This window comes from Lissotriton helveticus, chromosome 8 (genome assembly GCF_964261635.1).
Source record: "Lissotriton helveticus chromosome 8, aLisHel1.1, whole genome shotgun sequence".
NCBI classification, from domain to species: domain Eukaryota; kingdom Metazoa; phylum Chordata; class Amphibia; order Caudata; family Salamandridae; genus Lissotriton; species Lissotriton helveticus.
This window is the reverse complement of record NC_136069.1, coordinates 1,045,167,866-1,045,181,927: the sequence shown is the minus strand read 5'-3', so window position 1 is coordinate 1,045,181,927 and position 14,062 is coordinate 1,045,167,866. Positions and strand designations below refer to the sequence as shown.

The 14,062-nt window shown below is 44.7% G+C and overlaps 1 protein-coding gene across 1 annotated transcript in view; it reads right to left on the bottom strand.

Moving 5' to 3' along the window:
- MSL3 (MSL complex subunit 3) overlaps positions 1–14,062 on the bottom strand; it is a 176,263-nt gene that overhangs the window by 17,187 nt on the left and 145,014 nt on the right. Inside the window, exons 11-12 of the mRNA XM_078657908.1 lie at positions 11,822–11,921; positions 5,121–5,205 (exon numbers count right to left, since the gene is read on the bottom strand). Of these exons, the coding sequence (XP_078514034.1) occupies positions 5,121–5,205; positions 11,822–11,921 (185 nt within the window). The remainder of the gene's footprint in view (positions 1–5,120; positions 5,206–11,821; positions 11,922–14,062) is intronic.

Below are 14,062 nucleotides of genomic sequence, written 5' to 3'. Positions count from 1 at the left end.
GCCCAAGGAATTGGCCGTAGTCCCCGAGTCCTTAAAATGCTCCAACGCACTATCTGCCTTGTTGCGAAAAAGGGGAATGCCATCAAAGGGCATGTCCATCAGGGTGTTCTGGACATCCCCTGAGATGCCAGTAGTCCTCAGCCAGGCGTGGCGGCGGAGCGCCACTGTCGTGGAAATCGCTCTGCCCAGCGAGTCGGCGGTGTCATGGCCACATCGTATTTTGAACTTGGCTGCATCTCTCCCCTCAGTAGTAGCCTGAGAGAGCACTGTCTGCGCCTCCTCCGGGCGCTGAGGCAGCACCTGCGCCATCGCAATCCACACAGAGTGGGAATAACGGCCCAAGAGGCATGCGGTGGTCTCAGACCGCAGCCCTGAACTGGTGGAAGAAAAAATCTTCTTCCCAAATTGTTCCATTCTCTTGGATTCCCTGTCCAGGGGTGTGGTAGGGAATGTGTTCTGGGATGTTGAGGCTTGGACAACCAAGCTCTCAGGGGTGGGGTGCTTGAAGAAGAAGATGGGATTTCCCAGAGCCGGCCGATGGCATTGGGCCACGTTCCTATCCACAGAGGCCCCTGTGTTGGGCCTAGACCAGGTGCCCAAAAAAAGTCAGAAAGTGCTTCATTAAAGGGCAGTAGTGGCTCCGCAGAGGTAGCCGCCGGCTGAAGCACTTCTGTCAGGAGGTTAGTCCTGACGGCCACTGTAGGGAGGTGGAGGGCCTCCGCCGCCCTACGCAACACCACTGCATAACTTGCACCCTCCTCCGGAGCCACCGCAGTAGGAGTGAGCATGCCAAGGTCAGGAGAGGTATCCAGACCTGGCATCCCCCAGTTCCTCTGCCCAGTCCGGGTCATACTCACACTGAGCTGTGCGAGGGTCCTCAGACCCCTCCCAGTCCTCCCCGTCCTCCGAAGGCTGATATACAGCCCGAAAATTAGGAGGCTGGACATAGGTGTAGAAAGGCCCCATCGGCGTCGGAATCGGTGTCTAGCGGTGCCGTTCCAGCTCCGTGTCCATGACGGGACTGAGACCGGGGGTGACGTCGTCCGGGGCCCCGGGCGACATCGGAGGTGGTGCCTGGACCCTTGGGGGCCTTGCGGGGCCAGAGCGGACAGTGATGCCGGAGCCAGAGCTGCCGACAGTGAAGGACGAGGACCACCAGTCAGGCCCCCGGGCCCGACGGTCCAAAGAGGCGGTCCATGACAGACAGAAATTCCTGCAGCTGGGCCGGAGTCGCCGACGGACCTGAGAAGGGTGGGTAGGCCGAGGGCAACATCATAGGCTCCGCGGGGGAGGCACCACCTGCACCCTCAGCCACGTAGCATGACAGGCGAAGGGCAGTCGTCGAGCGATAACACTGCTTCAATTTCTTGTGCTTCGTCTTACCTGACCCTGAGTGCGAAGACTTCGATCCCGACAAACAATGGTGATAGCTCCGCGACCGGTCACTCACCTCCCACGGGACTGGGACCTTGAGCGGCGCAGAGCCGCCTGCCAGACTTCAAGCAACTTTCGGGACCGCTCCCGCAAAGTCTTCGGTGCCATGGCCTGGCAGTTGAGGCACGACTTGGGGTCGTGCTCGTGCCCCAAGCAATAGAGATACACGCAGTGCGGGTCCGTCACTGACATCATCCAATGACAGTCCCCACACGACTTGAATCCGGGCATCTCTACGACACCAGGAGTCGATCGACTTGAAAAAGCAGAGACAAAAAGCCTAAAAAAACTCAGTCAAAAAATGACTGGGAGTACCACTCTCTCCAGACCAGCTCTTGCTGACACGGAAAAATAAAGAACGGACGTCAGGGCGCAAGTGCGGTGTCTAAGTAGCTGCCGCAACATCATCTCGGCGACCACGACACCAACGACGGACGCGGAGTCGGACAACGCCACCTTCCAACGAGCAGGGGTACTGCTGACGAAAACTTTCCAGATCCAGTCTGACGCCTGGGGGGTAATTCTAAGGTAAGGAGTCAATCACTGTGTTTCTTTCAAATAATGCCAACACCACAACACAACCTACTGACATGCAATGGGGATTGCGCAAAGATTCCGGATTCAGTCAGACACCTGGGGAATGTTCTATTGTAAGGAATTTGGGGCTAGAAGTCTAGAAGTGATAAATACAGTGCTCTTGCTGGTCATCTGGGTGGATTTTCTTCTGTGCATGACCTAAGCAGGGTTTTTAAAACGTATCTCTTCTCCTTCTCAGTGATGATGGCAGTTAGTGACAAGGAAGGGTCCCCACTTGTCTAGAAAGTGGAGATTTGCCACACCATTTCCCTAAAAATAACTTATAGCATGCGGAAAGCTGAGGTTAGAACTGGTTGAAGCCCAGGAAAGTATCAGGATAAAGTCACAAAGAGGTTAGAGCGGAAAGCTTCCTGGGGGACTCCCTCACATTTGACAAGTAGCAGACATCTCAGCTATGGCTTATAGGGGTAGGAGGAGGGATCAGCAGTTTCACCTCATTGGCTTAAGTTCGGGGTTTTTCAAATGAGATGTATATGCTACATAATAAACATTGCTGTTGAGGCCCATAACCACTTTAACAGTTAACTGCTGTTACCGGGGATTCCCAACCTGATGCCAGGGATGATTCAAGTATTAGTATATATCAAAGACTTAAAGCTGGAGAAAAAAATATTCTCTGCGGCTGAATAAAATCAGCATCAGACTTTTCTAGTATAGATGTATGTAACTATTTTGGCCATGTGGACCATGATGCTCATTACTATGGGGGAAAAAACAGGAAGAGTGGGGGAATAGAGAACTGTTGTATTCTAGAAAATATTAATCGGACACGTTTCTGCTTTTTGGAAAGAAGCAAAAACTGCAAGATGCCTGTTGTGTATGTTTCAGCAAAATAATTTCGAAATTTTCCCTGGCGATAGGTTCGGCCTTTCTGGTACTGCCAAAGACACATCCTCATAATTGTTCTTTCATTTAAAAAAGGGTTTGAGCAGTATTTAGTTCACCACATTTTCAGAGGTGCTTCAAGGTAGTGCCTGCCTTGCAGGAGATCGAAAACCAGTTCTTTCTGACCTACCTTGATATTATCATTGGTGCCGCTGCAGCATGCCAATGATTCAAAGTGTTAAAGAGCTAGGCTCTGTACTAGTAAAGAGGGTTCACTTCACACCTGTATTAAGACAGGTTCCTAGCACTCTTGGTCCCAGATATTTTCCCACTGGTTGGCAGCAAATCTACTAGTTGCCTTTTTTAACACTAACTTATATTAGCAGATTGTATGGTCACAGACGTATTAAGAGGATCATTCCGATACCACCAATGTATCTCCATCAGCATATGGGTACCCGCGTTAGAGCATAAAAAATTAAAAGGGGCATGCACATGATGACGGAGATCTGTAATGATTATATATGTCAATACACAAACGAATGGGGACTACAATATACACCAGATAAGAATAAGAAAAATTAATTATAAACTTTATTAATAACTATGTGGATTTGAAAATGAACTTTCTTTTCTGTTTGGTTATATTGCAAAAGGGAAGCACCAGTTAATAATGAAGAAAAAAAAACACCAAAACCCACTGAAATCAGCAAGAAATGGTTAGCTTTGCAAGTTTAACTCCTGCACAGCATGCCGGCCTCTTACCTCATACATGACATCACTGATGAGATCACAAATGATATCACTGAGAGCATCTCAAATAATATCATTGAGAAGCAAGGACTGTTAACCAACTACCTGGGCAGCCAAACTACCACACAGCGTAACACTGCTGAGCAAATTTACAGATAACCACATGGCCTGTGTAGGTGCTTAATTTTATTGTTAACCCAAATGCGCAGAGCTAAAGGCAGTGAGTAGCAGGCACTTGAAATATTACCAGTCCCATATACTGCCTTCGGCTGTCTGCAGGAGGCTCTAAGTGAAGGCCCTGTGCCAGCTTCTGAGGCACTGAATAAGTTGTGCAAGGCCTTTGGTTGAGCCCAGTGGGCTGGTAGGCAGGGCCTGGTCTGGTCTGTAGCCATACTCTGTATGTGGCCTTCAGCAGAGGATAGCAGGCTCTGGGCAAAGGCCCTGTATCTCAGGTCCACAAGGCTCAATATGCATGGTCTATTTTATTTTTTTAGGATTACAAAAAAAAAAAAACAGCTGACTCTTGTTTTGGGTGAACAAATCCTATTACAAAAAAATTAATATCTACCTTTTTTAGGACCCTCACACATCCCATCCTCTCAGTAGTCCGGGGGTCCCTCGCCACTTTTCTTTTTTTAAGAGCACAGGCTTTGGTGCCGGAGACTCTAAAATGGCTGCCACAACAAAATTATTTAATTGCTGCCAGCCAATCAGATTGTCTTGATCATCAAATTTAACGAACGGGAAATGATCTTCATTCCAATGGGATTTGTTTTGTGTGTCTAATTCTGGATCCCTGATTGCTTCATGGATCCTGATCTGCTGAGGGTCAGTGAATTAACTAAGATATCCAAAATCACTATCTAATTACCACTACCGAACATTTTTCTCTTAACAAATATACCAAAACACAATGCCTGAATTTACATAACCCACAAAAAAGGCTCTTTTCTGTATGAGAGTCTAGTTTGATATCAAGATTGATATTTCTGTCAAAGGTTTTTGATGTAGTTTTGAGCAAACTTGCTGATTGTAGGTTGAAAGGGAATCAACTTTTGCCCCCCCTTCCTGCCTTTCCTCAAACGAAACCATGTGAAACCTGACATGCTCAAATTACCCACATGTACTAAGTCAGTAGCAAATTTAGTGCCAACATTAGAAGCAAACCGAAAAAACAGTAGAAACTAAATTGTCACTATCCACTACAAAGTAATCTTTTTTTTAATTAAAACAGGATAGTGTAAATGATGTCCATATTATCATTTCCACTGCATAATAAAGAAACATTTTAAGCAACAATTGACTTCAGAGCCAAACTGTTAATGATGCAGATAGCCTGAACCAGGCAAGAAAAAAACACAATAATCAGAATAACCAGAATAAGTTGTGTGCCTGGACACGGAGGTGCAAGCGTCTAAAGTGTGATAGCATACATTTATTACACATAATATTTGGTTTTCTGTTTAAATGTTTACACATTCTTTACAATCAACATGTATTATTTTATTTACCTCAGGAAGAGTTCAAAGTGCTTTACCAAAGCCTTGATGTTTTTATCCGAAAAGAACATCTTACCCATTATTTCTGGTAGTTTTACTGTTGAAAAAATGGCACAAGAGGAAGGTCAACATAAATGAATTACTCGTGCAACACAAGAGACAAGTTAAACAAATATTAATCCTACACTACATTTAGAAGAAGGAAAAACCCCTGTTCAAGCGACTATGTTGTAATTTGTTACCTTTGCACCTAGGCCCTTTCTGTCACACCCTCTGTACTTGGGCTGGCACTTGTATAATTTTTTAAGTGACACTGATGGAAGGAGAGTACCATAAATTAATTTTCTGAAATGCTCATTTGTTCCACATATTCTTTTTTGGGATGGGAGTGTCCCTGCATGGCATTCAGATGTGTTCCCCTGCCCGGCGTGCCAGACTACATGAGTATCTGTTATCCTGACTTTTGTTTTACCCTAGTGTCACACTAATCTCTGCCGGAGAACACAGATCTAGGCCTGTCCCTGACTATTCAAGGTCCTGGACCTGCCCTGTTACTTAGTGAGTATGCACCACTTGTGCTCTCATAATGGACAGAGAACTACTGCCCTTGTCTTGGGTACAGCACATAGAGCGGTGGTGGCAGCATATTGTGATTTAAGATTGATAGAGTGATTAGATTTTTTTATCTTTGTAGGATAGCATGCCTACTGGCCGACTTTGTGTAAAGTTCTACTTTTATGTGAATGCCCTGAACCTTGTGCTGACATCCTGAGTGTATGTTGAGTGCTTGTGAATGGATATGTAACGTGCATTTAGCATATGTACAGTAGTAGCCTGCCTAATGAAGCCAGTGGGATTCATTTTAGACACCCCTGATTTGGCAAAGCACAAAATAAAGGATGAGGACACATTCCCCAGACGGCAGAAGTGTACTGCCTGCATTCCGGTGGAGGAAGCTGGGGATTCACACACTGAAGTGAGGCGGAAGGAGACAGTTTTACCTTAATATATTCTATGAGGACTTTTGTTGGCCGAGGCTGCTGATTAGTGCTTCCTGGGAACCACAACAAGATGGTGGACGGAGTGCTGAAAAATGTTCAACCACACACCCCCCAGTCAACAGATCTGGGTTTAACCCAGTGTTCTTTTGCTCACTTTGCCACCCCATTTTGAACCCAGCCATATGCAAACCAGTCTTGACCCTGCTCCTCATGGGAACAGTCCATCCTGAACTGCCAAGCCAGGTCCTCCCTGGATCAGAAACAAGCATCCTGGGACCGTTTTTAGGGTTTCACCTATCATCAGCCAGGCTCGCTTGAATCCAGTGGCACAGCGAGAAAAGGGACCCACGCCTGAGCATACCCTTGGCCACTCCTTAGTAATCAGTAATGCCAATACGTATGAGATGTATAGTAAGGGACTACATATCCCATAATCCTTGCTAAGCAAAAACGCTAAATAACCAAAATGGCCGTTCGTCACTGTTACACCTTTCAGTGAGAAGTGAATGGCGAAGGCAGTGAGTGAAGGCGGACTGCGTACTCCCCAAGGTATGTATGCTCTCTTGCTCTGAGCCACTCGCGGTACCAGTCATTTTATAGATACGTCCCTTTCCTGACTGGGTTTTCTATCCCCGTCTAGTGCGCAACGATTAGACAGAGACTCAGCGAAAAATCCGGAAAGAACACCGGCGTTGACCGAGCAGTGCAGCTAGGATCTTGCTGAAAATAAGAGACGGCAGTATTAATTATGTACTTGGCGCACTTTCGCTCAGACACTCATTAGCCCTCATTTTGCACAACAGGTCATTTTCACATAAAAACGGCGTGCGAGCCACAGAAAGAAACACCCTTTGCAGAACTTGAACAAGCTGTTCCAAGGTATGGGGTAAACGGAACAACGATATCTATATTTCCATTAATGAAATGAATAGCATACCAATCGCCCTTTTTTCTCTGATCAGGTAGACCGTGTGACCACAATCCCCTCCCTTCACAAGGCATCAGACGCTGTGCAGTGAGGTAAATAAGGCGCAGACATATTTGTTACACTGTCCTCATGAGTTGAGGAGAAGATTGTGACATAATTCATGCTTTGTTCACTCTAGAAATATAAGCTTGAAGCCACGTCCTAAAGAGTCATTGATGAAAAGATGCCCTGCCTGAAAAACACAGGTATTTTTCTTTAGAATTCTAACACACAAAAGGAGGCAGTCTATTGAGGCACATAGGCTTTCAACAAAACTTTATTATTTTTGTACCCCACACAGACGAATAACAAAGCCCTGATGAGGGTTCGAAAATTGAATACTCGAACCTGAAACGCGTCCGCACACTTACAAGAGCAAGTTATATCATTGAATGAATAATTCTGAAGACGCTTTACTTTTGCTCTTGCTCTTGTTTCCACATCGCTTTGTTTGACCAATTTATGAATTTATTTTCAAAACAATGATGAAGATTTATATTGTATATATAAATGTCTTGTGTCCTTGTGATATTGTTTTGATTTAGCGTGTTGTTGTCAGAATTGTAAATATTGTATAATTGTCTAATTGTGTATGTTCTGTCTTTTTTTGCCATATAAATTTTTTTTTTTCAAAAAAACATTTCAAAAATAAGAATAACTGGTATAAATAAAAATACCGTACCAAGTGTCATAAGGTTGTACTTGGTCTTCATTAGATACACTCTTTTTCATTAAGGTATGAGGGTGGCGGCAATTTTTGTTGTTTAATATTACTTGTCTTGGGTACAGCACATAGAGCGGTGGTGGCAGCATATTGTGATTTAAGATTGATAGAGTGATTAGATTTTTTTTATCTTTGTAGGATAGCATGCCTACTGGCCGACTTTGTGTAAAGTTCTACTTTTATGTGAATGCCCTGAACCTTGTGCTGACATCCTGAGTGTATGTTGAGTGCTTGTGAATGGATATGTAACTTGCATTTAGCATATGTACAGTAGTAGCCTGCCTAATGAAGCCAGTGGGATTCATTTTAGGCACCCCATGATTTGGCAAAGCACAAAATGAAGGATGAGGACACATTCCCCAGACGGCAGAAGTGTACTGCCTGCATTCCGGTGGAGGAAGCTGGGGATTCAGACACTGAAGTGAGGCGGAAGGAGACAGTTTTACCTTAATATATTCTATGAGGACTTTTGTTGGCCGAGGCTGCTGATTAGTGCTTCCTGGGAACCACAACAAGATGGTGGACGGAGTGCTGAAAAATGTTCAACCACACACCCCCCAGTCAACAGATCTGGGTTTAACCCAGTGTTCTTTTGCTCACTTTGCCACCCCATTTTGAACCCAGCCATATGCAAACCAGTCGTGACCCTGCTCCTCATGGGAACAGTCCATCCTGAACTGCCAAGCCAGGTCCTCCCTGGATCAGAAACAAGCATCCTGGGACCGGTTTTAGGGTTTCACCTATCATCAGCCAGGCTCGCTTGAATCCAGTGGCACAGCGAGAAAAGGGACCCACGCCTGAGCATACCCTTGGCCACTCCTTAGCTGCGGAGTTCCGGGTGAACCGGTTCCATCCCCAGTGAGGGAGTAGCCTTGAAGAAGGTCTGACTACAAGTGTCCCTTCTTCCCATATTGAACTCAGGAGGCCTATTGGGGTCATATATATAATTGTGACACTGTGAGAACAGACTTATTTGGTGCTGTATATTACTGATTTCCTATTTACATATTGTACATCATTACCTGTGCTATTTAGCAAGTAATGAAATAAGTATAGGAGTTGTATCATTCCCTATGGTCCTGAAGAAAAGCCTTTGGATAAAGCTTGAAACTAGTCGACCAGAGTAGGGAAACTAAGGGCCAGATTCATTAGTGGTTTCCCGTCATCCCCATTTTTTAACCATATCAGCCAGGGAAGCGAATACAATTATCTTTCTTCCACTAGCTAGGATTTATTTTTAAGTCTTCTTTGTATATATTCCTTAACCCACTTCATTAATCATCTCCATCAGCATAGGTGTATAAGAACATTACTAATTTAGTGCTCCCGTGTAGTCACAGGTCGCAGCACGCCCCTCTCCTTAGCAGGTCAGGATGGACCGTATGATGAAGCATGCCACCAAAGGCTAACCCTGGTGGGTGAGGGTTACTAAAAAAGCGAAACTACTTTCCTTTTACAAAAAGGTTGGGGTCCTTTTCCGCTAGTATTGTTTATTTTTTCTTCCACTTGGAGGGACTCCTTTTGGTTGCATTTACTTAGTCTGGAGGAAGAGTCCTCTCTTTTCACCTCTACCTCTCCCCTTTGTTTATGATATGCTCAATCTTTACAGGCATGATAATGGCCTCTATTAAGGTGGTATACAGATTTTAGCCTGTGTTTATTATACAGATGGATATTTCACGCCTGCGCTGCAGAGCTTAGTTAACCAGTGCCGCAATAGTAGGTGGCAAAATACCTATGGACACAGTGGAGAGGGAAGCATGTGCACTTAGGCTGGGGCCAACGTCCCCCCAACCCTGGAAAAAGCCCTCCAAATACTTGATCACAATGAGTCTTGCCTCCTCATCCTTCTTGACCTCTCTTCAGCATTTGATACGGTCAAACACGAGAATCTACTGGAGCTCCTAAATACCAGAATGGGCATATCCGGGACGGTTCTCAAATGGTTCACGTCCTTTCTGCACAACCGTTCTCAGAGGTTCAAGATCAACAACGCACTGTCCTCGCCTGTGCCAGTAACACTGGGCGTCCCGCAAGGTTCCTCCCTATCCCCCACATTGTTCAACCTCGTCATGGAACCACTCACCACCTTGCTTCAATCTTCTAAGGTACATTTCCATATGTACGCCGATGACACTCAGCTCTACCTCAAGCTTCAATCCCCTGAAGACATCAAACTGTTGAATGCCACACTAAGAAACACCCAAGCTTGGCTGGCCGACAATCACCTCAAACTAAATGCTCTGAAAACTGAGTTCCTTCTGATCTCTCCTCCTGCGAAAAAGTGCATCACCCAAACCTGGCTCAATCATCTAACCGCACTCAATGTCCAACCCACCATCGTGGACTCAGCGAAATCCCTTGGCATCACACTGGACTGCAATCTCGACATGCAGCAGCATATTAGCATAGCAACTAAAGGAGCCAACTTCCAAATCAACACGCTGAGAAAACTCAAACCCTTCCTACCACCCAAGGACTTCCAAACTGTGGTACAAGCCTTAGTCATTCCTCGCATAGACTACGGAATTGTGGCTCTCAGCGGGCTCCCCCTGACAACAACGGCTCCCCTAAGAGCCTCCCTGAACGCGGCCGCGAGACTCATCACTGGCTCAAGAAAACACTCGCATATATCCCCTGACTTAAAAACCCTGAACTGGCTGCCTATTGAAGCCAGAATTCAGTTGAAAATTGCCTGTATGACACACTCGGCCGTACACCACAAGGCACCCAACTACCTCTCTCATAAGCTGACCATATCAGGAGGCTCAAGATCCAACAGAAGCACAAACACTCTCCTCCTGAAACCACGGAGATTCCGGAAGGAAAAAACATACAAACGCTCCTTCTCTGGAATGGCACCTAGGATCTGGAATGCACTCCCACCAGAAACCAGGCTTATCCCGTCCACTATACTCTTCAAGAAAGAGGTGAAGGCCATCCTTATGGCTAAATACACCTGAACACTATTGATACTGGAACAATGACAGTATTTGGCTCCCACATTATCGGCTGTCTGAATACTTATCTATGTCAGTCCATTTTTTGTCTGCTTCTGGATCTAATTCATTGCACGGATGCTATACTATTGATTTCCAACTTGTTTATTGGGTTGTACACTAGGACTTGAGTGCCTCAATAACCTGCAACGCACCCACTACTGACTACTACTTTGCTTTCAACATTGTGTTTACTCACCCTCTGGGGTGCTATAATCTTATCCGTTTAGACATTGTACTGCTTCCATATTATTGTTTCTTGATTGTTATTACTCTGTATACTCTTGTATGATTGATACCCTATTTTTGCATCTCACTGTCTACGGAATCTCATATTGATTTAAGAGTCTTGTTTATCCTACCTACTGTTTCTGTAAAGCGCTCTGATATCTGCAAAGATCTTGTTCGCGCTATATAAAACTTTAAAAATAAATAAATAAAAGAAAAAGAAAAAAAAAACAGCAATCAACATGGGGCAAAAACATGTGACCAGAGTGTATCCCGTCGTGAAATGTCCACAAATCTATTAATGTGGCCTTTGAAGTTCCCACCCTCATACAACTGACAATCTATGTAAAAATCTCATACAGGATGAAACTTACTTAAAGAAGGAAACCAATAAAACAAACCATGAAAATGAATTTGAGCCGCCGATTTGTGACGAATAGGAATGCACATGAAGAGGTCAAAGCCACTCGAAGGTAAAGAATACGCTTACAATTACATTTCTGAGCCAGTCAACAAAAAATGAACCACTATCAGCACGTGGCCGATCCAGTAATCAGTGCATATTTTGCACATCATTCCTTCAGATTGTTTTTCATATGTATCCATTTTTTTCCAATCATGGAACAAAGCAACTTTCTTATAAACCTCTCTTGCCACAAAACATCTGTTTTAGAATAAGCGTGTATTCCTTTATTTGATTACGACTTTCTACCTAACCATAGCAGTAACTGACATATTTAAGTAAATGAATATATTTTTCAGTACGTTAACATAAAACAATTGCAATTTCTTACCAAACAACCTCAACAAATGTTGTGACCCATAGATGTAAGATGGAGGAGGTGGTTGATCACTGTTTGCATAGTTTTCTGGCATCAGTTTCCAAGACAATACCTGTACCAAACATGAATAGACTAACATTAGAAAAGTGAAGTTAAATGTTGTTTCTAATTACGTTAAAGTAGATTTTTCATCAATCATATACTGCACAGTGGTTCTACAATAAATCAGAAGAGTAGAGTGCCATGTATAGAGTGATATAACCTCTAGGATTTTACTCAACTCCCCTAAAAAGAATAATTGCAAAAACAATTTTAGAATTTTTTGGGTTGTTCCCTTATTCCTTACACCTATGTGACAGAAGCAGTGCATACCAAGGGCTCAATGATTGACTATGCACGGACCTTGTAAAACTGGTTTGGAGGTAAAAAGTGACTGAAAAATATTTAACCCCTTTGATGCTGATGACAAAGCCAGCTCGTCATCAACGTTACCTGCGGTGCGCGGATGACGAGCTGGCTTTGTCACGATCAAGCCATTTTTGAAATTCCCGCGTACAGAGGGAAAACGCGGTAGCGGTTAATGCGAATGAAGAACAATGTGAAATGAGAATGTACAAATGAAAAAATAAACTGAACACCTACAAAGCACAAAAGTTGGGCTAAAAGCATCATGGTGCAAGGAACTAGGTTCAACTAAGGCCAGAAGAAAAACTCAACCCAAAAGGTAGAGTTTCAGTATCCTCATAAACGTGCAGTAGTCATTAATTGATTCATGAGTTAGAGGTGAAGGTCATTACAGAGTGAGCGTGACAGTACTTTCCGAATATTCTGCTATGGTGCAATGTTCCTCAAATCGTAATAGCACTGAACCAACTTTCTCTCAAGACAACACATCGATTACTCTTGAATGTCTTCTGAAAACCTGGTTGCAGGTGTGCCTTCTATGCACGAAACAGGTGCCGAAAGCCCTACCTATGCATGTTGTATTGTGTGGGTCACTAGGTCCTGAGATCTTCTGGGGAGGCTGGCAAGATCTTGCTGTCCATGTCTAACAAAGCATTGGTGAATCTACCCAAATGGCACAGTGCATTAGGAGATCTGAGGGCCAAGCTGGAGGAGAACATTTTCTATCCAAGAGCATGAATTCATTTTGACTCCAGTTTGCAATCACCTAGCTTGTCAATGACTCAAGCACCAGAATTTATTTCATGTGTAGGATTGTTAGTCAGGAAATCCGGGTCACTGGAGCCACAGGTTGTTGAACCAGAGGGCCAGAGAATTGTCTAGCCCATGTAGCCATCAAAATGTCAGTGAGGGATTAAACAAATGGCAGGACTGGTTTAGATGAAGATGGCCCTGGTGGCAGAACTTTAGTGGACACATTTGCCAGTGATTCAATATTGGGCAATAGCAAGACTTTGCCTGCCCTTCATGCCACTATTGCAAAAGAGCTACTTCTCTCTGCTTCTGGCCCAGGTGATGAGTCTAGCTCCATCTCAATGGATGCGTTTAACCAAGTGGGATTTTTTGACTATAAATATAAGCCATCATCACACTAATTATCCGCCCCCTCCTCATTACCATCATCAGTATAATGAGGAACATTAGATACATTCTGAACCTCATTTGAATTGGATCCAAGAACAACTTCTAACTTTAGTAGTACTGGTGACGGCAGATGCCTCCTATTAGTGTTTGCATAGAAAGTGGTAGTGCCTTTTTGATGTTGTAGCAGGACATAGGCCTGGATAGGGGCTGATGTCAGCTTGGAATAGGAAACCAGGCAAGGAATTTAATCTCAGGCCGGTGCCAGCAAATTTGGCATTGGTGCTGATGTGGAGGGAACTAGCATGGAACTTGGTGTGGAGCAGAAGCCTTAACTTGTATGGGTACAAGAAAACCAACCTCAGGGGCCCAAGGGGTCCAAAGACGCACCAGAGGGGGCCAGAAGGACCTGAAGGACTTTTTTGGCTACAGCACTTGCAGCCACAGACTTCGCCCCTAGCGGGCGCTGCCTTTCCAGCTGAAGACCACATGCTCCAGCTAGGAGTGTGCTTAAATTCCAGGGAAAACCCTGGGGTGTCATCTTTTCTGAGTCCCACCACACTTAGTTTGGGAGGCTCCTTAAATCTTTTTTTTTGGTGGGGAGGGTGCGCCACTCCTGCAGCTCGACCTGCGAGTTTGAACTTCGTTGTGTGGTGGCCTAGCCGACCTGGGGCCACCACAGAGGCAGAAACAGTGCCAAATGAACAA